This window comes from Coturnix japonica, chromosome W (assembly GCF_054131305.1).
Source record: "Coturnix japonica strain WE chromosome W, WE-NBRP24, whole genome shotgun sequence".
In the NCBI taxonomy this organism is placed as follows: domain Eukaryota; kingdom Metazoa; phylum Chordata; class Aves; order Galliformes; family Phasianidae; genus Coturnix; species Coturnix japonica.
The window spans coordinates 6,654,492-6,678,075 of record NC_140701.1 but is presented as its reverse complement, the minus strand read 5'-3'; the positions used below and the strand labels follow the sequence as shown (position 1 = coordinate 6,678,075).

General features: G+C 44.5%; 3 protein-coding genes across 3 annotated transcripts in view; all 3 read left to right on the top strand.

Moving 5' to 3' along the window:
- The window catches only part of LOC146754426 (uncharacterized), a 599,901-nt gene that overhangs the window by 284,219 nt on the left and 292,098 nt on the right, over nt 1–23,584 (top strand). The gene's annotated exons all lie outside the window — the stretch shown is intronic.
- Nucleotides 6,023–7,094, top strand: LOC146754439 (obscurin-like). The gene is made up of 2 exons (XM_085527455.1): nt 6,023–6,277; nt 6,922–7,094. Exons 1-2 carry the CDS (start codon nt 6,028–6,030, stop codon nt 7,092–7,094), a joined length of 423 nt encoding a protein of 140 aa, XP_085383581.1. The 5' UTR covers nt 6,023–6,027.
- On the top strand, nt 19,415–20,775 carry LOC146754438 (obscurin-like protein 1). Its single transcript, XM_085527453.1, has 3 exons — nt 19,415–20,070; nt 20,463–20,729; nt 20,765–20,775. Exons 1-3 carry the CDS (start codon nt 19,860–19,862, stop codon nt 20,773–20,775), a joined length of 489 nt encoding a protein of 162 aa, XP_085383579.1. The 5' UTR covers nt 19,415–19,859.

Below are 23,584 nucleotides of genomic sequence, written 5' to 3'. Positions count from 1 at the left end.
CTTCCTATGTGCAGGGTTGCCAAGCAGCAGCCCAGGCTGCCCAGAACCACATCCAGCCTGGCCTTGAATGCCTGCAGGGATGGAGCATCCACAGTCTCCTTGGGCAACCTGTTCTAGAGGGCTGTTCCCTTCTGATTTACTGGAAATGTAGAGAGACACGAGAAGAAAAAAAGACAAGGGAGGAGGTTCAGCAGTGCATGCAGGTGTTCTAAATCTCATGTCCAAATCTGCTGTCAGACTGCAAAATCTTTAGCTTTGTGATATGATGTGAAATGATATGAAATTATATGATATGATATGATATGATATGAAATGATATGAAATGATATGCCTATCATTTCCCAAGGCAAAATAGAGGGAAAAGTGTTTTCCTGTCATAATGAGGCATCACGATGCTCCCTGTGAAGGGCAAGTATAGTGAAAATGGGGAACTGGAGTTAGCTCTGCAGCAGACTACAGCAAAACGGTGTGGCTGTTGTGATGTCCCTGCAGAGAAAGAAGACGTGTTTACAAACAAGGACAAGGTACAAGAGGAGGGGAAGGCTGTACTGACTCAAAATGCCAAGCTGAGGTGCGAGGTGGCCCAGAAGAAGACGGAGGTGAAGTGGTACAAGGAGGGGAAACTGATCACCTGGAGCAAGATGTTCAAGGTGGAGTCAGAGGGCAAACAGCGTCGGCTGGTGCTGAGCCAGGTGGAGAAGAAAGATGCAGGGGAGTACAGCTGCGAGGCTGCTGGCCAAAAACTCACCTTCAAGATTCATGTCACAGGTAAGACAGGTGTTGTCTGAAATACAGCAGAGAACAGTCAAGTAAAATCTAGTTTCTATTATACAGTGATCCAGTTGCAGTAGTCTGTGCTGAGTTTTTTTCCCTAGACTTGATTGCCTGGGTTTGTAGAAAGTATTTGGTTTTAGTATGGCACAAAGACCTGTTTCAGTCTGTCTGTAGAATAATAATTACTGATATATGTACAATGGAAGCAATATTCAAGATATTATTCAAATCTCTCCTGTGCCTGAGATCCCAAACTGTAATTCCTGTTCACAGAAACATTTGACTAAGATAAGTATGTGCAGTGAGGCTGGAGTGCATGTTGTGCGTGCAGCCTTTCATGGCAGGAGAAGCAGGAACTTCTCCTAGTAGTACACTGCCTTTTTACTATGCCTTTATGTTGGAGGCTGCATCTGGATAGGTGAGTCTGCTACTCACAGTAAGAGACCTGGTAGAGCTGACTATTCCCAGAGCTCAAAGTAAAATAGATATCTGCAAATCACACACAAAGAACAAAGGACTGCGTTGGTGAGCATATTTCCTTTGTGCCTTTGACAGTCACAGTTGTGGCAATGGTAGAGGCCATGAGGAGTCTGTTCAGGAAGCCAGGAGTACTGTTCTGGGTCATGAAAAGGCAGCCAGTGGTTTGACTATCACACGTTTATGTGTTTTGATGTTTCACAGTGGGTCTTAAGTAAAAGGAACTCAGGTTTTGGTTGCCTGCAGGACAGATGTTCTTTTGGGTTCAATATGTTTGCATAGTGACTTGCAACCATGGGACTGGTGTTCAAGGACCCTCTTGGTTCCTTCAGTTCCTCGGTTCTTTCTTGCCTAGATTTGACACTTAGTTTTAACAGAAGAGCTGATATTCTCTAGTGAAGGCTATTAGTTTGGGCACAAGTGGTAACCTAAACCTGTTCCAACCTGTACATACAAACCTGCAAGATGGTCTCATTTCAGTCCCTCAGTCAATACTTTTTCTTTTCTTCCCTCAGAGCCAAAACCTGTGTTTATAAACCAGGAGAGGGTGCAGAAAGAGGTGCGTGCTGCCCTGGCAGCAAGTGCCTCCCTGAGCTGTGAAGTAGCACAGGATCCAACCGAAGTAAAATGGTACAAGGATGGAAGACTGCTTGCCTCCTCCAGAAAGTTCAGAATGGAATCTGTGGGCAAAACACGGCATCTGGTTGTGGAGCAGCTGGAGAAGAAAGATGCTGGAGAATACATCTGCGAGGCTGCTGGCCAGAAGATGACCTTCAAGTTGGAATCAACTGGTGAGCATTCGCTTTGGGAGCACTAAGCAGCTTTGGTGGGATGTGGTTGGGGTGGAATGGGTGGTTTCATTGACATGAGAGAACAGGCAGTGATGCTGTGAAACCAGATGGATGATGCTCAGCCTGGCCATGTGCCTCAGAGCTGTTTGCTCAAGGAAGCCAAATGTAGTTGTGGGTTTGCTCTCAAGAGCACAGTTTGGTAGGGATGAGTTGGCGGTTGGACTAGATGAGCTTAGTGGTCTTTTCCAGCCTTAGTGACTCTGTGGTTCTCTGCTTCAGGAAAGACCTGCTCTCTGACTTACACACGTGTCCAAGTCAAGGATGCAGCACAAATCAAATCTGTAGCAGAAAAGGCAGAATCTCGTGCCCATCTTACAGTTAAAGGTAATTATGCTTCTGATGACGATTTTGCTTAAATTATCTTATATTATAAACCAGCTAACATCCTTTGCTTTAATGTCTAAGAAGTTAAACACCACCAGGACCTTTCACAGAAATAAAAACTCCTACCTACCTACCTTTCTGCCCACAAAGTATCCAGCTTGTCTTTTGGGATTTACTTTTGCTAAGTAAAACAGATTATTTTCTTAGGAGGTTGATTTTCTACCTCTAGACTTGAGATTTGTGTTTGAACGTTGAGGGATAAAAAACATAGCTTGACTTTTTCTTCATTTTCTCTTGCTGTTTGAAAAGAACACATGGTTCTTTTTTTAATATATACAATGTTAGGGTATATATATGATGTTAAGTGCGATAAAGAAAAGGGAGACATTTGAGTTAGCACAGTACTCAAGAGTTCAGTCCCCAGCTTTGCCACTGTTACAATTATAAGGGCAAGAACATTCTGGAAAATGAATTTCTCTTAAGTAGAGTCATTACGTTTGAGCTACAGAGACCTTTACTAGGAGAAAACTTGTTGTTCAGAGCTAAGTTGCTGTATTTAACCAAAGTAATTATCAATGTCCGTGTTTCATTGAACCTCTTTTCCATTTTGTAATGCGAGGAGTTTGATATCGGGATGGGAAGGTCATGGTTTGATTTGGATGTTGGAGTAAGAATCAAAAGATCTGGGCTCTCTTCAGGTTGTCAGTCTTATTGTCTGACTTCTTAACAACATTCCTTTCTTTCTATTATTTTTTAATGATGTTTTAAGGCATTTTGAGCTGATAGGTGTAGTGTTCATGTGCAGTAATGCTGACATGAGTAAGTAGGGTGATAATGTAAGGGTTTTTTACATTCCTTCTAAATCTCTGCTTTTTCTTGTTCCATCTTTCTTAAAGAGCAATCCATTAATCTAGTAAAGGAGCTGTGTGATGAGGATGTGACTGAGCCTGAAGAAGCCAAATTTTAATGCGAGGTATCCATTCCTTCTGTGAAACCTCGCAGGTGGTATCTACGTGGGAAGTCTTACAGGCTGGCGGAAACTTGATTATGCAGCAAGAAGGCACCATCCACCGGCTGACCATACTGAAAACCACCACTGATATGACAGGCAGCATTCAGTTCTCAATTGGCAGATCCAAATCCACAGCCAATCTGCTTGTTAGAGGTAACATATCCTGGCTTGGTTTACATCATGAAGATGAAGAATTAATTAATGTCCAGTCTTCCTTCACTGGGGTCTTTGAAATATTGTGTGTGTGTCTGGAGGTTCTGCTCCATTTCCAGTTCAAAGTCATTGGACACTAAATGAGACAGCTGCGTCTCAGTAAAAGATCTGTATGAATAGTTGTGATGTGCTTACTATTCAGATCTACAGAGCTGAGGTTTTGTCCTTGGCTATACCAAAGAAGTTAAATCAGGTGAAATTAATTGTATTTCTGAAGTAGACAAGTTTAAGTTTGGTAGCACCTAAATTTGATGCAGTTTGTCATTGATTTTATCTGAAAGAAATTTGCAGGCTTTTTATCTCCTGTTGTCCCCAGTGTAAGAGTCTCCATTCACATCCTAAAGTACTTATTATATTTTCAAGTCACTCTTATTTGAATAAAAGCCTCAACTGGGAGCAATTTAATAAGCACAGAGCAAGAGCTGGAGCTTGCATTTGGTAGATACTATACAGTATTACTTTATAGAAATGTAATCAGTGGCCTTCCCTATAGACAATCATTTGTTTTATCTTTAGAGTTGTTCAAAGAACCATTGTGAACATGAAATTAATTGGAATGGAATAGATGCAAGAGACTTTCCTCTTCTTCCAATTGTCCTCATCCTTTCTTCTCTTCCACCCCTGCTTTTCAGATTACCATATACAAATCACCAGGAAGTTGGAGGACAAGACAGCTTTGGAATGTCATTCTGTCACCCTGTCCTGTGACTTCAGGCCTTCTCCAAAGGTTGTGAAATGGTTCAAGGGCCACACACCCATCGAGCCCTCTGAGAAGTACAAGATCAAGAGGGATAAGCATTCAGCAGAGCTCCAGATTCTGAAGCTGAAGCCCGATGATGCTGGTGTGTACAAGTGCAAGGCGGGAATTGCAGAGACTGAGGCCACGCTGACAGCTGAAGGTATGAGCAGGGAGGGTGGCCTCTTCCATGTCCTATTTCACCTCAGATTTCTCTTATTGAGGTTGATTTCTGCCGTTCTCTCCTGCTAACTTTGCAAATGTATAAACTTCACTGAGAAGATTACACAAAGATTATCTAGTCCAGCCATTCTACCACATCCCAGTATGCTTTATAGTAACAGTGGTAACAGTTCACCTTGTTTCCCTACAGCCCACGATGTAGAAGTAAGGAAGCACCTGCAGGATGTGGAAATTGAAGAAGAGAGCTCTGCTGTCTTCTCCTGCGAGCTGTCCCATGATGACGAGGATGTGGAATGGTTTCTGAATGGCAACGTCCTTTACACCAACAATTACAATGACATCAAGAACGTTGGCAACTGCTGCACACTGACAGTGAAGCAGGTTAAGCCTGAGGATGCTGGCCCAGTGACAGTGAAGTCAGACAAGGTGTCAGAAAGCGCGCGTCTGAAGGTGATAGGTGGGTCTGATCACAGCCCTCCTGGATGTAAGAGATGCTAAGGAGCTCCAGTTCATTCTATTGTGCAGCAGTCCTGCTTCTAAAGCTCACTTCTCTGGGGTGACAAGTCATCAGGGGCTTTCTTCCAGTGGAAGGTTCCATTGCAGCAGATATCAACGAAGGAGGATGGTTTTGGTGTCCTGCCAAAGCATTCAATTGCTTTTTATCATCATTTTACTTAACACAAGGAGAGTTACAGGAGCAAATTTTTTTACTGCTTCAGTGCCATGCAGTGTCAATGCTGTTGTCTCCAAGGATTTATGACTGCAGGGAGAGATCATTCAGTGTGTGTTTTGCCTCTGGAATGACTAATGACCAGGCTGTGAGCAACCCGATCTAGCTGTGAATGTCCCTGTTTATTGCAGGGGAGCTGGGCTAGATGGCCTTTAAGGGTCTCTTCCAATTCTAAGGATACTGTGATTCTAATCTGCTCTCCCCAGTAATTAAGCTCTTTTACTCTACGCGCTCAGAGTTTGAAGGATTTCCTCTTTCTCCTTTCTTTTGCATTTGGTGGATCTTTTTTCCTCAGTGTAAACCTCTGATGTGTGAAATAGAAGATAGATAAAAGGAGTCAATAAAGAGGAAAATCAAAAGTGTTCAGCAGCTTATCCTCTTAATACTGTGGCCTGCTGTATGAGCTCTGCTCCACGTGAGGGCAATGCCAGCTCTCCAGATTTAGAAGAGCTACATCCCAATGTTTTCATATGATATCAGTCCCACCCACGGCAATGCAGGCTGTCCCTCCTGTTCCCTGTATTCTCCTACTGAATACTTGAGAATTCCATAAAGCGTATTCAGTCAACAGACATGAAACCACTTTAGGTTCTATATTGGTGTCGTCAGTAATGGTAAAGATTTATTGATACCTCTTTAAAAATCTGAACACAACTGGAAATGTCTCAACTTCTGTATCACGTTGTTCTGTTTTGCCTGTTTAATTGCAGAGAAGCCTGCTGTCTTCATGGAGTGTTTGAATGATGCTTTTGTTGAGGAGTGGGGTGTGATTAAATTGGAATGCGAAGTCTCTAAAGAGAAGGTCAAACCAGTGTGGAAAAAGGACGGTGTTGTGCTCACTTCTGGCAACAAGTTTGAGCTGCTACAGTCTGGGAAGACCCTATGTCTCCTTCTCCATGACCTCGAGAAGTCAGATGCAGGTTTCTATACCTGTGATATTGGCACTGATGTTGCCAAGTCAAATGTCGGCGTTCAGGGTAAGTACTGTGGAAAGTGAAGGAGTGCTAAAAGCACATTCAGTGTGGTCACTATGTCTTACACCTATTCCCCCACGAGCCTTAATAGTTTCTACAATAGAACTGTATTTCTGCAATTTAGCGCAGTGATGTCTGGAAAATTCCCATTGCTTTTGAAGTAAATGTATCTCCTTTTGCCATGAAAATCACAAAACACGTCAAGAATGTCCTGGAAATGTTTCCTTTCTAAACATCCCTAAAATGGAGAAATGGTTTGAACACCAGTAGGGGTAGGATGGTAACAAATTAGCTAATAGAAACATTTAATGTCTTGTCGTAGGCAAAACCCTTTTTCTCACGCAGCATCCTAGAGTTGTCCTCTCTGTTAGGTTTTTCCCTCTGTAGCTCATTGAATCTTCATTGTGCTCCATGGACTGAGCTGCTCTCCTTGTAGTTCTTCCAGAGCAAAGCCAAGAGATTCACGTCTCTTTTTTTTTATAGCTTTCTGGTAATTCTGAGTGGAGAATGTCTTAGAGAATACATCAGTGAGGAACGCAGCCATGATCTGCAAATCCTGAGTTCAAACACCAGTACTGCTACTCACATTGGTCACGAATGCCTTTTCTCCATCTAAACCTCATACTAACCTATCTCTTATCTTCCAGAGCTGAATATTGGCATTAGCAAACGGCTGAAAAACACTGAAATCCAGGAGGTAGAAGATGGCACTTTTGAATGCATTCTGTCCCATGAAAGCATTGATGAGTTCAAGTGGACACTGAATGGAAGCAGAGTGGAAAGTGGTGGGCGATTTAAAGCTTCTAACGTGGGTTGGTAAGAGACTCTCCTTATCAAAAGTGTGACTCCTACTGACTCTGGGGAAGTCGTTTTTATTGCCCGTGGTCTAACCTCCAAAGCCTCTCTGTCTGTGAAAGGTAATGAGATGGGAGAGATTCTGGGGTCTGATTCCTTCAACTGTCTTCTGATAAGATTGTCATGAGAGCTAACTCATAATATGGTTAAAGTGAATAGCAACCTTCTACTTGAACCTCGAAGCACTGAGAATTTCTCTTAAAAATAAGTAAAAGGAGGAACCATTTGACACAAATGTGAGAACTACCCAAAGCACTGGGGTAGTGTTGGAAATGGGCATCTCACTACAGCTTGTTCCATTAACAGTAAATCAGGAATGATCTGTTGAGGGAACTGTGGGAGCAAATATCCTCTAAGTATAAGCTGAAGGGATGGCCTTCACATCATCTAGCTGTACAACAAATTCCTATCTAGAACATGTGCATCTGAGAGCATCATCTGAGGCTCCCAGTGTGATCAGTGGAGAGAAGGAAGAGGCAGTTTTCAGACATGGTTCATCATCCTCAATGGGGTAGATTTAAGAGAGAATTAATGGTGCCTGGAATTCTATTGTCTGTACTTTACAGATTACTGCTGGCTGTAGGATGGCCTCTGTTGCAAGTGCCTCTCTAACTTATCTCCAGCATGTAAATGCGTGTATTTTGAGAGAGGCATCCTACCCTAAGTGTATGTTACTCAAAAAGCATGTTTTCTTTCAGAAAAACCTACTGAGGTAACAAAACAGCTGGAGGATAAGACAGCAGCAGCAGGGCAGGACATCAGCCTGAGCCGTGAGCTGTCGAAACCAGATGTGAACATCAGGTGGTACAAGGATGGCAAAGCAATCAGAAAAAGCCAGAAGTACGACTTGCAGCAGGAGGGAACTGGGGCCATTCTGATCATCCATGACTCTACCGCCAAGGACAGCGGGGAGTACACCTGTGAGACAGAGGACTCTGAAACAAAAGCCAGGGTCACTGTGCAAGGTGAGTTGAAAAGCACACTGGGGAAGGCATGTAGAGAAGTCGAGGTAAATATCTGCAGCCTGTGGGTGATGTTTTTCTCTTCTGTTTCCTTGAGCGGGATCAATTCTTAGTTTTCAGAAAATATGGTGGATTAAAATATTTTAGTTAAAATAATCTCTAAACTGAATGATAAATGGCACGAGAAAGCAAAGCTGAGAACTAAGCTCCAGAAGAGAAAACAAAGTCAAGTATGGCATATTTAGAGACAGGTGAAGAACCCTTGAGCGCACTGAGGAGTACTAGCATACTCTGGAATGTCTCTTGGGCTCCCTACAGCACACATACTTGCTCCGGGGCATGTCTGGATGTCTGTAGAGCTAATTGCAGGGCCCTGAGAAACCTCTGGGGCACATTAGGGGGCACTGGTTTCCATGTGAGTGTTTCCAGGTTCCCAGAAGTCAACAGGGAAGCCTTTGGAGACCCCTTGGGAAGACTCAGTGGGGCCCTAGAGTGATGTAGCAGCTTGTGTTGGTTGCATCTGCTTGGCAGGGAAGCGATTTCCCTGGTGGGAGCTGACTGACTGGGAGGTGATTCCCTTGGTTTAATTAATTTAATTACCTGGATTATAATTAAATAACACTGTTCAGCGTTCAATCAAGATTATATTTTTCCAAAGTACTGCAGTCGTGCATCTGTAGCAGCTTTCCTAAAATATATCGAGTTTATTCAAAATTCCAGTGATGCTCCTAAAGCACTTGAAGTGCATTGGAGGTGGCGAGTGACAAAACAGCTCTGAGAGAATCATCATAAAATCAGAACATTGGAACGGTAACTAATAGCAGAGATTCTGATAAGAATATTTAAATTTTCAAATTACCTTTTTCTAAAGTTGTATTTCACCAAGTTTCATCAATATGCACACTGAAGAGCTGACTTGCTATGTTTCTTTTTATAAAAAATCATGTGTTACAATTGAGAAAAGAAGGTATAGCATGTAACATCCTCCGAGTAAAGTGCAAAAAACATTTCTTCACAGTTCCAATTAATGTCTTATGTTTTGTTCAGACTCACTAAATGATGTATTTCAGGGTACATCACATGGGAATATAAGAAGACTATTCAGAACAGGAGCTGCAGAGCAAGATGAACAGCATGTGAAGGTAAGGCCGGGAACCAAGGACACAGCTTTTGTGTCACTCAGCCACCTGTGGCAGAGGTCAGGATTTCAGCAGGGATTTCTGCAGACGTTCCTTGAACAACCCCAGGGTGGGTGACTCCACCACCTCCCTGGGCAGTCCATTCCAGTGCCTGGCCACCCTTTCTGAGAAGTAATATTTCCTAATGTCCAGCCTGAACCTCTCCTGCCGCAGCTTGGAACCATTCCCTCTAGTTCTATCAGTAATGACACGAGAGAAGAGGCCAAGCACCAGCTCACTGCAAACTCCCTTCAGGAAGTTATAGAGAGCAATGAGGTCTCCCCTGAGCCACCTCTTCTCCAGGCTGGACATTCCCATCTCCTGCAGCCTCTCCTCATATGGCCCCATTGTGCTCCAGACCCCTCACCAGCTTTGTTGCCCTTCTTTGAACACGTTCCAATGCACTGCCACACCAGGATAGAATTCCAAGCCCACACTGAGTCCTGGAATGTTGTGGTGCCGTGTTGGAATCAGACGTGACCACGTGGTCTTGGCTCCCCGCCTTGTGGGGGGTCATGGTGGACCAGGCTGTTGGCCGTTGGTGATGTCATAAGCGGCTGGAATGAGGGGAGGAGCGGTGCGTTCTGTGTTCCTTTGTGGGTGAGCTAGTGGTCGGAGTGGTTGGTTGTCTTGTTGTTCTTGTGCCTTTTGTGCCGTTAGTTAGTTAGTTTTGTTAGTTAGTTAGTGTTGTTAGTTAGCGTTGTTAGTTAGTTAGTTCCGTTAGTTAGTTAGTGCCTTTAGTTAGTTAGTGCCGTTAGTTAGTTAGTGCCTTTAGTTAGTGGCTTTAGTTAGTATCTTTAGTGCTTTTTCTTCTCACCGTCGTGTGCAGCAGCTTGTAGGTAAGCTGAGCTGACGTGGGATGGATGGGTGGGCAGTGAGGTGTTGAGAACTGCTGGCTGTTTGAGCTCACAGCACCGTACTGCTTACTCTTGACCATCAGACGTAATTTTCCCCGGTACACACGTTCCAAAGGGGGTATCAGTAAAGTTGGCACCTGTCCCGTGCTTCTTCCATTGTCTTTGCTCAGTAGTGGAAGCATTGTAAAGTTGCTGGGCGGACAGGCATCACGTAGCCTGAGACTCAGCATGTCTTGCAGCAAGTGGGTGGGACAGTTGTGCTGTGTGTGTTATTCCATGACTGTCTTAGCCCTGCTCACTGACCTGCTCTTTCTCTCTCCTCTCCTCACCCTCCGCCCACTGCCTCGGTGCAGCTTTTGCTCTCATTTCATCCGAGCAAAGCGACAAGGAACTGCTGCAGATAGCTTGAGGTGATCTCACTGCCAGGTACGTGCCATGTTTTGTCCCCCCGCATGGTTTTGCCGCAGGGTATGCGCGGGTAGCTCTGAAGAAGTCTGTCCATACTGTGCTGTGTGAATAGAGAAAACAGAAGTGTGTTTCTGCTCTGTTCCAGCTGTTCACACTTGCTGTGATGGGTGCTGCGTGCAGTGGGATCAGCCGTGAGCCTGAGTTGGCGGCGACGGAGGTACAGTATGAAGCTCTGGCCGGTTTTTTTTCCCTGTGTTTAGCCATTAGAAGGAGCTGCAGGTGTACTCTCCTGCAGGAAAGAATGGGCCAAAAAGGGCCTGGCCACCTGTCTGTGCCAGTGCCATTGCTGATTAGTCTGGGTAGAGAGAGATGCATCTTTGCATGGCCTGGCAATGCACGCCAGAAAGGGAAATAACTGTGATGAGACGTGCAGCTCCTTCTGAAGTGCTCCTGATAAGGACGGAGCGCATTTGCTGCAGCTTTCTTTGCAGATGTGCTCCTCACCTTGAAATCCTCCTGGTTTGTCCTCATCTCCTGACCACGGCCTGTGCTCTGTTTTGCAGGCTGATAACATGCGGGAGCCGCAGCTGGTGCGTGCTATGTCATCTTTAAACGTACCAGCGATTGCGGCAGCCCATGTTATTAGGAGCCACGTCGCCCAGGGGCCGGATGAGCTCTCTCTGGAGGTAAGCAGTTCCAGGCGTTCCTTGTTGTTGTGCACAGAATTAGTATAGAGTGTGAACGCCTTGGGAATACTCTCATATTTTGTGTCGTAGAAGAAGGCTTTTGTTTTAGCTGTGCTGAAGCTGGGATTGATGTTTCAATCTTTTGCAGGTTGGAGACATCGTGTGCATTGTTGATATGCCACCAAAGGAGATGAGCCCCTTTTGGAGAGGCAAGCGTGGCTTTGAGGTAGGCACACATTTTTGACTAGAGAGCACAGCTTCAGTAGAGTCGGGAATCTCCGGTTGGAGCTGCTCTGCCTGCACAGGATGGCTTCTGGATGCAAACAGTTGCCCTGTGTCGGTGTCAGAGGACCTTCCCTTTGGCTCTGGGCTTGGGCTAATGCCCACCTGTCTTTTTGTTCTTATTACAGGTTGGTTTTTTCCCTGGTGAGTGCGTGGAACTCATCAGGGGAAAACTGCCCGAGTCCATCCTACATTCATTGCCAAAGCCAGGTGCGTATTTTACATTTGACAATGCGGGTTAGTAAAATGGGGTCTGAACGTGGCTTTCAGGGGGTTCATTAATGCCCGAGTTGAGCAAGCTTAGAAAGAGAACTGCATTAAGCTCCTTGGGCACCTCCAGGGATGGGGAAAATCCGTTCTTGCGTGTCTTTGTTGGGAACATGCTTTCTGTTGTTACGTGTTCTGTTGAATGTGTTGCACTCGGCCTCGTCCAACCGAGCCAGGGCTGAAATGAACTTGTTTTTTTGTTTTGTTGCGCAGAGCCAAAGAAACGGGGCAAGTTCATCTCCTGCCTTCGTTCCCTGTTGAAGGCCTGCCCCAGAAGAGCGAAGCAGCCTGAGCCTCCAACATTCTCAGGATCCATGTCCCTGCTTGACATCGTTGAGAGGTATTTAGCCAACAGGACTTGAGGGCTGAGCTGTAGGAATGGAAGCATCCTCTGCTGTTTGAAACAGAGCGCTTTTCTAAGCTGTGTTTCAGCAGAAACCAGGCATTGCCAGGAACAGGCAACTATTGGCAAGGGTTCGGTGCAGCTCTTCCCTCACCCTGCACCACGACTGACAGCATGCTCTGTTTTCTCTGCAGAATGAGTTCTCCCAGTAAGAGGGCAGAGTCAGCAGCTTGCAGTTGGCGTTCCTGCTTCTGCCTGGGCAAACCATCCCCTGTGGTCGAGAACCAACTGCAGAGCAGTGCCAGGGAGCCCTCTGAAGCTGAAGTCTTGGTCCTGGCAGGTAAGCATGCAAATCCAGCTTTCAAAACACTGCTTGTCAGCAACACAGGTAGAATTCATGCTTTCAGTGGGCTTGTACATCCTTCTGGCATTCAAGCCTGTGCCTGACATCTTCAGTTGACCCCTGTCTTTCCCAAATGAGTCTCTTGTCAACACAAGAGCTGGACCTGCACGAGGATCACTTTCAAGACAGTGACACTGTTGCTAGAAGCCTATTTGCTTCTGCCCACCATCAATGCATAGCCAAATGTCAAGAACCTGTTTCAAGATTCATCTTGTGAAACTTTGACACTAACTGCTGTGCGTCTACTCCTTCCTAGGTGACCCGAGCCCTTGTATATCTCCAAGACGCCAGGCATGTTACGATGCAGCATCCTGTGATTCCATCAATGAAGAACTGTTACTAAGCACAGGATGCTGCAGTTCAGATGAAAGCCTTCCATATAACATCAGTTATAAAGAGAAGAATGCCATCATCGTTGAAGCTCTCGTTCATCCCATACCTGTTGAAGCTGCTGACCTGAGCCTGCCAGACTCCTCAGGCACCAGCCTGAACCGAGTGCCTTTCGAGGACAGCCCAGCCCAAGCACAGCACGAGTGCCCCGACAGCAGCACAACCATGCAGGCTCAGGTCAGCATTACAGAGGAGAAGCCAAACATCTTGGAGGGGGAGGTAGAATCAGGCCAAGAGTCCCAGGCTCCGGGCAACAGCACGACTTCTGAGACACTCTCGTCAGACAACAGAGAATGAGTCCCATCTTTCCTCCCGACCTCACACCCCCTCCTTTTTCCTATTGAATAAAGGCACGCTCGTGCTCAATCAACGCCTTGACTGAATTCTGAGTTTTCATTCGCAGAGATTGGGATGAGTACAAGAAACAGCAAGACAGCTCAGCTTGCAACGCTCTGGCTGTGGGGTGCGTGCAGGGACACTGTAACCATACAGGGAAAGGCTTCCACTGCTTCCTCAAGCTGTAGTCCAGCCCTGCTACTGCTCTGTGGCACAAAGCCCTGAGGGATGTTCCATATTGTTAACCTAAGTGAAGCCAGCTTCATGCACTGTGTTTTGTTGTTGCTGGGTGAGAGGGGGATGCACGTTGGTGAGAAGATGAGCATTGCTGGATCTGCCACGAGTGTCCCTTCTGCCTCTAAGAATATGTCCTAAGTAGGATGTGAACACTGCTGGCACTTCCTCATTGCACGTGCTTGGAGGTTCTTCAGTTCTTGCACATTTCAGGATGTCTGTCAGTGACTACGAGGAAATTCTCAAGTACTAGGAATTCCATGAAACAGTTGGAACGGGTAAGTGTCATCTTTGTACAGAAACAGCACGCCTAACAGTCTGTCTCACCACTCTAGAATTAATCTGAGAATAGATTAACAGCTCTTGTCAGTTATCTAAGTCAGGTTTCATTTGTATAAATTTGAAATTCGTTTTTTAAACCAGTTGGAAATTGTAATGTTATATTAGAGAAGAATTCACACTCAACATTAAGCATCTGTGTTTTGATTTGTAGGTGGTTTTGCCAAGGTAAAACTCGGGCGGCATCTTCTGTCTGGTGAAAAAGTTGCACTAAAAATCATGGAGAAAGTTACTGTAGGGGTAAGCCAAAAGGCATTTAAATATGATAATATCTTCTGTTGGAGTTGTGGAGTTCTCAAGAACACGGGGGCAGGTGGGATGGTACATACGAATGCAGCCTACTGGTCCCATTGCCTTTTGAAAGATGCTGTAGAGCTGGAAAAAGTTTAACAGAGCACCACAAATCTTGTTGCTGGTTGTTCAGAGGGCAGAATTCTCTGGCATTAAAATGGAGGAAGTTATTACATCATTACATTACATTACATTATTGTTACATTATTACAGCAACTTTACCAAAATGCCAATGAAAATGCTGAATGTTTTACTTTTCATTTTTCACAGCTCTGTTTCAGAATTTCTATGGGAGTGATGTCAGTCATTGCTGAGTTGATGTTGAATTGTGTACTGTCCCATATGTGCTTGTTCTGTTCCACAGCAGTCAGATGTGGTACCTGGTATGTCACAGTAGTTAGCGATTTCATCGCTTGCTTTTATGGTCTCTTAAGGATGACTTGCCTCATGCTAAAACAGAAATTGATGCCATGAAGAACTGAAGTCATCAACATGTTTGCCCATTGGATCACGTAAGAGAGACATCAAAGAAATATTTATAGTCATAGAGGTAAGAAATAGTTTCTGCTTTCTGTGCTGTCTTTCTTACTTATCTTTCTCTGATACTCTCTAAATGCATTTTCAGATAACCTTATCTTACAGGGAAGCTGTTTGATTGCATTGTTTCTAAGGACCGCCTTTTGGAAGAGGAAGCTCCAGTCTTTTTTTGACAGACTGTTTCAGCAATTGCTTCTGTTCACAGTCAGGGTTATGCCCAGAGACCTCAAACCAGTGAGCCTGAACTGCAGTCAGTCTTCCATAAATAATAATGAATGTGTTTTTATTTTTCTGTTGGCAGAGAGAGTTACAGTACTCCACTCCATTCCAGTGGACTGCAGGAGAGAACTGAAGGGGGGAGAAGTAACACAAAGTAGAACTCATGGGTTGAGATAGAATTATGTACTGAGATAGAGAAAAGGATAATAGTTATGATGAATGCAAAAGCAATTGCTCACCACCTACCAATCAGTGTCCAGTTAGCCTCCTAGTAGTGGAAGAGATTTACATGAAGTTATACCCCCTTCAAACCTCCTTCCACAATATGTCATATAGTATGGAATATCCTTTGGCCAGTTTAAGTCAGCTGTCCTAGTTCTGTTCCTTCTCACTTCCTTGGGCTCTCAGCTGAGATTGACTGTGGCTCTGTACAACGCTGCCTGGCAGCAACTGAAAGCATCACTGCGCTATCTCCATTGTTTCTCTAGAATGAAAACGTAGTATTATATCAGACACTGAAGAAGATAATTCAGTCCCAGCTGAAACTCAGACAATAACTTGTGCTTAGGATTCTTTCCCTACAGGAAATGTTAGATATTTATTGCTATGTGGTACTGTGTTCTGTAGCTGAGCTGGATTTTGTTATCCTTGAAGAAGTATCTTCCTCTGAAAGGGGAGTAAAACATGATGCTCCTAATGAGCGGAGCAGAGACACAGATCTGATCTGAGTGTTGGTTTCACATTTTTGTGATGCTCTTTGCTGCAGTTTGTATCTCGAGAGAAGCCCTTGTAGTGTCAGTCTGTTGTGTAACCTGCTCTAGTTTTGTGCCTCAAGGAAGAGTGATCCTTTAAACAAATGGTGGCTGTACAGAGGGTATGGGGTGAGATGCATTCCTCTGGCCCCATCCAATGGATTTTCTGTCACAAAGATCATTCTCCCCAGCTTCTCTTCACTGAGTGGGAGCTTCAGCCCCCTGCACAGGCTGGAGGTCATCCATAGAACTTGCTTCAGAGTTTGTTTCAGGTTGTTATCCTTCCTGGCCAAAAACCAGATACAGTATTGTAGATGTGGTCCAGTGAGTGTTGAAGCAGGAATGACTTGTCCTGGTCTGGTTGTGCTGCTTTTTAATGCAGCTGATGATCTTGTTGTACTTCTTTTCTGTCAGAGCACACTGCTGGCTTGCATTCAGCCTGTGGTCTCTCACCACTTGTCCTCCTAGTCCCCAGGTCCTTTCCAACAGATACAAGCTAGTATTTCCCACCTGGGATATTGGAAGATGGGAACTTGCCAGCAGTCAGTGAAGATCTCTGAGACAGCGAGAGCGAGCGAGCTTTGAGTAGACTGGGAACCACTGTCCACAGCAGGAAATAAGAGAAGAGAAAAGATGTTTCCTTGGGCATTTGGGTGGAAATCATTCCTGACTGCTTTCTCATCCACCGGGAAAATCTGCTGATTGACAATTTGAAGCTGATAGACTTTGGACTCTGTGCAAAGCCAAAGGTAAGAGTATCTGTTAAATCAAATACAATGTGCCCCCAAGTAATGCATGTTTGACCACCGTATGCAACAGGGGCTTGTCCAAACAAACTCCTTAAAATCAAGCTGTTTCTGTGGCTGACATGTCATTGCATCTTGTTTGGATTGGCCTGAACTGTATGAGAGTGGTTAACAGATTGCTCAGAAGCACAGGTAGATAATTTTCTCTAGCTAGACTCCCTGTTTTCATAGTCTAAGCTGTAGATAATCTTGTAGGTATGTCACCTGTCTTATGCAAGGGTCTGTAATAGGAGCATGGGGTTGGTGTGCCTAAGGAACCCTCTAAGGAACTGCATGTAGGATGAGATTGTGGATAGAATAAAATGACTTTTGCAGGTGACGTACAAATCCTGTGATTGCATATGCTTGAACTGAATTGTTTCTTGATCTTCAAACTGATTTCCAGAAGCCTTTATTAACATGTAAGATGGGTGCTGGTAAGAAAGAATGGGAAGACTGCCTTACTGATTCCAAGAGAATTACTTGTCCTCAAATGATTTTTCCTGGCCAAAGTTAGAGCCTCTCACAGGTAATCGAGACCAACAGGCTGTTGTTGCACAATCAACAGGCACAATCTAGATGATCAGCTGAGGAAAATAAAGCATCATGCCAAGGGTACTAGATAAGTGAGCAGCTTGAGATCTGCACATTTATGTGATACTCATGGTCTTAGACAATATTTGTTTAGTGAGGTCACATTGAATGAAAACAAAATCTAAGATTAATGAAAATATACAAAGGAGAAGAAGCCTCTGAGGCTTCTGAAGTGTTATGACCAGAAGACATAAACTCTGTTTTTGAAAGAGCAATTTGCTCTGTTAATTATCCATCATTTTTGTGCAGTCTGTTTTGTCAGACTTGTCTTTAGCTTCCAAGTTGTATGGGAAGACTTGTTTGCACTGTAATGCACAATGTACGAAAAATTGAGAGATGAAAATGTGAAGAGTTTTTCTATCTTTGATTTCATGTCTGGAATTTTGGAACCCACTACTTGCAGTTGTTAATCTGTCCAAACTGGTCTGGTTTGCAATGCCCTCATACTTCTTGAAAAGCTCTGCTGTTAAAGGCAGAACAATTCCTACAAGTGCCATGGCCCCACTGTTGTTCTAATTCTTGTTTCTTTGTTTTCCACACGCTGCTTTTCAAGCCTCCTTTTTCTTTACAGTCCAAGTGAGAATTGCACTGTGAGGTGTCTGAACCTTGTTGTGCCTCTACATAAAGAGAACAGCAGCAAAGCCTGACAGGTGACTGTGCTGACAGCTCTCGTAGCCGGTAACACGTAACTGTGCTAAATCCCTTGTGATGGCTTTGATTTAATTTTTGCCAGTGAAATCCTTGTAAAAGGAACTGCAGCAGTGTGATGAGCTAAGGTGAAGATGCTGGTTTTAGTAGTGCTCTAAGCTGAGTGGAAGGGCAATTGAATGAGGGTTATATGCTTTCTGTGGACAATAAGGTTGTGGTGCTGTTGGGGTGGGTCCAGAGGAGGGGCCACTGTGATGATCAGAGGGTTGGAGCAGCTCTCCTATGAGGAAAGGCTGGATTGTGGCTCTGGGCAGCCTGGTCTGGTGGTTGGCGACCCTGCACATAGCAGGGGGTTGGAACTGGATGATCTTTGAGATCCTTTTCAACCCAGGCCATTCTATGGCTGTACAGTTCCATACTGGAACAAATATAAAATGCTAACTATGTAAAACATGGAGTCAAACCTGTGTGATTTGTCCACACCAGGAGGTGATTAGAAAACAATTTTTTAAGCTACAAAGCTGCTTGCATGAAAGGAAAAGAAAATAAAACTACAAGAAAAAGGGAAAACCTTTCTTCCTGAAAATAGGAAGAATAATGGACCTGACATGAAATTTGGGTGAAGCTGCCTGATTTTATGAAGCTATTCCCATTATTTTCTTGGTGCTGTGTTTCCCAAATGAGTGGTTTCTGGCTGTGCTGCAGCACCAGTCTGCATGTGAACATCAGCTCTATTCACCATCTGGGAAGATTAGGACTTCCCTTCTCCCACCAGCACCACTGAATTACAGTTACTCAGTGGTTAAACAAAGGAATCCTTAAAGAAGGGTTTACAGCTGTCATGTTATCTGAAGTGCTTGGGGCATTCTGATGCTATTAAGCTCTATGTATTAACAAGTTCAAAAAGAAAAGGTAGGCATCTGATTGTTGTGACAGTTTCTAAGTTATTTGGAAAGCTGTACCACCCAACCACTCCTTCTGTTTGATGGAGGTGACAAAGCTCAGTTTAATTTCTGACTGCTGTTTAAATCCTGAAGCTGGAGCTGGTTCCTGGAGCAGAAAAAGCTCGGAAGCTGTCCCTCCTACAAGCAGGCACCTCTGAGCAAAATATGATATCTCAGTTTCTGATGGTAAGGTCAGGAGATCTGATTCCAGCGTCTAGCTTTCAGCTTCATGCTATGTTAGTGGGACCTTTGGAATCTAGCACTGACCAACAGCAACTGACAGGCTGGTAACAGTGCACCCCAAAACAGTTATGTGTCTATTTATGTTATGAGGGAAAATTGCATTGCATTGAGATTTCCTATTTTTACACTTTGCAGATCTAACTCGATGCTGGAAGAATCCTGTACGCCTTGTTCACACCATTTTCAATGAGCTGGATGAGTCTGTTGTTGGCATTTTAATACCATTGACCAGGCAGGCAATATGTATGGAGTATTTGGCTCTCTCTACAGTCATGAATGTTTGAGTATCTTCAACATGTGGCTCATTGCTTCCATTTCAGGCTGCCCAGAGAAGCTGTGGGTGCCTGTCCTTGGTGTTGAAGGCGAGGTTGGATGGGTGATGGGCAGCCTGAGCTGGTTAGTGGGCAGCCAGCCCATGGCAGGGTGTTTAGAACTGAATGATCTTGAAGGTTTCTTCCAACCCAAGCCCTCCCGTGATCCTATGATTCTGTGATTTCATTCAGGTTTATTAAGATGAGATGAGTTCTCCTAAATGCGCTGTTCTCCATATGATTATAATTGGAGTCTAGATGGATGACTTAAACCAGACTCCAAACTTTTTGATGGCCAAAATGAAATGAAATCAATCCTTTACTGTGTCAGTAGTCTGTAACTAGAGCCCATCAGGTAATTCCCAGCCTCCTGCCTGTATCAGTGGCTGCACACGGTGAAAAAGTCTGATGGGATTTTAACCTCTAAAATGTTCCAAAGCAACCAGAGGGTGAATATATTCACTATGCAAATACCTGCAGGAATAAGCTTGTCATGTATGTCCTCAGGTAGCACAGTAGTTAATGGTGGGACTCAGTAGGTCATGCTGAAAGTTGAGTCTGCTGATCTTGAAGGTCTTTTCCAGCCTACATGACCTTATGCTAATATTTCTGTATTTCTTTCTGTTCAGCTCCCAGAAAACCTCCCACCCAGCCCCCAGCTGACCCCGTGGTGAAAAATAAAACAGAAACCTCAGTGACGCTGGCATGGTCCCCTCCGAAGATGCAACGCCCCATTCCAATCGATGGCTACATTGTGGAAGGCAATAAACTAACTGGCTTCACGTGGGTGAGGTGCCACGAGTCTCATGTCCCCGTCCCAGAGTTCATGGTGAGCAATCTGTCTGAAGAGGCTGATGATCAGTTCCGAGTGTCTGCAGTCAATGCGCATGGACAGAGCCCGTCTCTGGAATTCCCAGGGAGCGTGCACCTTGGTAAGCACAAAAACCCCAATGGAAATGGGTCAGTGTGAGCTGAGCAGCTGTGTTGGTTCCCTAAAGATGTTTCCTTTGACTTTAAGGATAGTAGTGCATTAACACACCAAAGGCTTTCCTTTATTCCTAGTTCTCCTGTCAACCTCAAGCTACCACTAAAGTGATACAAGTTCTGTTTCTGTGACAGAGACATGAATATCCTTATCTTTTGATATCACACATGTGCAAGAGGCAGAACTTTCTGTAACAGATCTTAAGCATAGAAGTGCTTCTTCCAGCACTCATGCAAAGGGAGAAGTAGAAATGTACCTATGATTTAATCTTCCATCTCTAAATGAGATCCCAGACTTGCATCTAAAGAGCATTAAGACATCCATGTTGTTCTTCCTAAGAACCAGTCCTGGCTGTGAAATCCCCCCTAACAGCTGGTGAAGCTGTACCTGGAGGGGATGCCATGTTTACTACTGATCTTACAACAACGTGTTGCAGCACTTGGTACCTCAGTGGTAAAGTCTTACAGGAAAGCGAGACCTGCATCATCAAGAGAACCCAAACTACTCACAGCCTAATCATAAAGAACGTCACCAAGAACGATGATGGAGCAGAAGTGAAATTTGTTGCCAAAAATGTTGATGTCAGCACCAAGATGAGAGTGAGAGGTATTTGCTTTGATCCTTCTCCTTTCCTCTTACAGTCAAGGCATAGTTGCTGTGATCTGCTGATTAGAACTGGGGCTGCAGGCATTCACTGACTGTACCAAATACCTGAAATTGCATCCCATGGACTGATGTGAGTCCTGGTAATGACCTAAACATGATAGCACAGAGTGTAGGGTAAGCCAATCTACCCAGCTGCTTGGTATCTGAACCAGATTGCTTCATGCCAGCTGATGAATGTCTGCAGTTCACAGCTATTGGCCAGTGCATTCAGTCACCAGGTTTACCACTGCATCACCATAGAGCAGTACTTTTAGCTCCAGGTTCAGACAGCCTTTCTGATTGCACTGGAATAGTTTAGAAGTAGGGGAGCAATCATTCCAATAATATCTCTATCAATCAGCTTTGCATGACAAAATAGAACAAAGATTCATGATGGGAGGACCTGTTTGTCATTGGGTGGAAACCTCTGCAGAAGCATGTTTAGAGAATTCTTAATCAGTAGAAGGAGATGTTTGGTTGATTTTTACTTAGTAAATCCGGCAAGAAGACCAAATGAAATATCTTGAATTGCTCAGCACTGACACAATGATGAGTGCAGGAACAGAAGGTGATACTTTTTCAGAGATGTTGCAGCAAACATTGACCACGTTAGCCTGATCTAAATTGAAATAACGAGGCCTTTGCTCCTGACAGGTGCTGCAGTGAGATTTACCAATAAGAGCAAAGATGTAGAAAAGATCTCCGCTCGGCTGCGTGAGGAAGCCAAACTGCAGGCTGAGCTTTCAGACACAGGCGCTACTGTGGAGTGGATGAAGGATGGGAAGGAGCTCAAGGCCAGTGAAAAATATGAACTGCACATTGTGGGGAAGAAACACACCCTGAAAATTCACAACGTCTCAATGGATGATGCTGTAAGTTGTCAGTGCATCTGTGAGGGGGATAAAATGCATGAGTTTGCATGATGAGGCTCTTCATCATCTTCTGCTGGCTTGTCACCCTTGTTGATCCATGGAGAAACAAGAAAGGCCTAGAGTAGTGTATGCACTTTGGCATTGGAGAGCTTACTTAATTGCTTCTTCTCAAAGAACAAACTCCAGAGAGTCATGGAGACATCTCCAAACAGAATTGAATAATGGGACTAAATTGATGGAGAGCAGAACTTCCTGCCACGGCTTGTCAGCTAGTCTTAATTTTGCTTTTCTTCTCTCTGTCATGTTAGCATAATATTTCATACTGGCAGGTCTGCCCAAAGAATTAAATGAATTAGCTGATGGACGTTTCCATGTGCTTTGCACTGTAATGTGACTATCAAATGAGTAATCAATGCTGTTATTTTAAAATCTGTGTTGGCAAGCTGTAAGACAAACAGCTGCTGTTGGTAGCTTGGTTACTGCAGAATCAGCTTTCGTGTATCTCATAGATAGGGAAGAGACCCTTAAGGGTCAGCTTGTTGGACTCCCTTGCAATGAACAGGGGCACCGCAGCTCCATCAGGTGCTCTGAGCCCTGTCCATCCTGACTTTGAACATCCTCAGGCTCACAAATCTTATACCTATGCCACACACGCGCAGTATTTCACCATTCAGCATCACCACTTGTATCTTCTCTTGCTGTAAATCAGAGCGAGCTGGTAACTCATCTGCTGTGCGGGTCAGCTGTGTCTCTCCCATGGGCATCACGTGGCTGCTGGGAGGCTCTGAAGAGCTGCAGCCAGAGGTGTGTCACCCGCTGGGCCTCGTGCCCAAAGGAGCCCACAGAAAGTGTTGTTGCAGTTTGTCATGCACTGCACTGCCATGAGACTTGACGTGCCAGACATCCTCTGACACGTGACCTCCTGCATCCAGGCAGGACATCTGAGATGTCTTATTCAGCCTGACGTGGCTGCAGTTTCACACTGGTTTTACTAAGGAAGGAGAAGGCACGTGGATGAAACTCTTTTCCTGCTCTTCCTGGCATTAGCTCATAGTACAAGTAAAGCACTGTCAGGTCAATCCTGGAGGAGTAATGCTTGTCACTGACATGTTCCTGTTCAGGGTGGAGCTGGAGGGTAAAATAACACAAGAAATTGTCATTGAAATTCAAGATCTGTGAAATTCAGCTGGCTGCATTCACAGAACCTGGCGTTAAGATCTGTTTTCTGGTTTATTTCTTGAGCCTATTTTCCATAACCCAGTCCTCATTTATGAACCGAAGCTCTACTGAAAACCTTTTGCTGTGTATGCTCATGCTGCAGTGCAGCTCTTGTGACCTTTAACAGCACATTCAAGTTCCTCTGATCACAGGATCCTTAAGGTTGATTAAGACCCTCTAGTCCGACTGCTCACCCATCTCCACCAAGATGCTCACCATCAGCTAGCTAAAAACTCAGCAGAGATGATAGATCAAGCACAACACTGGATTTGGGATGGCTAGAGATTCCTAAGATATTGAAGGATTGCTTGCAGGTGGTGTTGGCTCAGGTATTCACCCTGCATCCCACCTCCTGTTCTGTTTGGTTGAGAATCATGCATTCTGCAATTTCACTTTGTAATTCAAAGCCCCTTTCTTTATCTGTTAAAAAACTGATCTAAAACAAGCCGAGAAGACTCCGTTGGAACTGGTTGATGCAGAACAAAGGCATCCCCAAAGGACAAGTTGCACTGTTTGATGAACATTATTGGATGAGAGCTAAGCTAAGATTTAAAAAGTTCTGGGGCTGTCTCTGAGCATCAAATCCAGAGGAAGCCTGCATGATTCCCTGAGAATGGATACCTCCTACTTTGGTGTAGGGTGAAGGGAACACTAGCAGTAACTCCTATCACAAAATGTCACATTGCTCAGACAAAATGCCATCAAGAGGGCTTAATTAGGAGCACC

What these genes read in the sequence shown, in the direction of transcription:
- LOC146754439 (XM_085527455.1), top strand. Translation starts at nt 6,028, where the DNA reads ATGGAGTGTTTGAATGATGCTTTTGTTGAGGAGTGGGGTGTGATTAAA. An exon ending in GTCAAATGTCGGCGTTCAGG is followed by an intron (nt 6,278 to 6,921) that starts GTAAGTACTGTG and finishes CTTATCTTCCAG; the next exon opens with AGCTGAATATTGGCATTAGC.
- LOC146754438 (XM_085527453.1), top strand. Translation starts at nt 19,860, where the DNA reads ATGCAACGCCCCATTCCAATCGATGGCTACATTGTGGAAGGCAATAAA. An exon ending in CCCAGGGAGCGTGCACCTTG is followed by an intron (nt 20,071 to 20,462) that starts GTAAGCACAAAA and finishes GTTCTTCCTAAG; the next exon opens with AACCAGTCCTGGCTGTGAAA.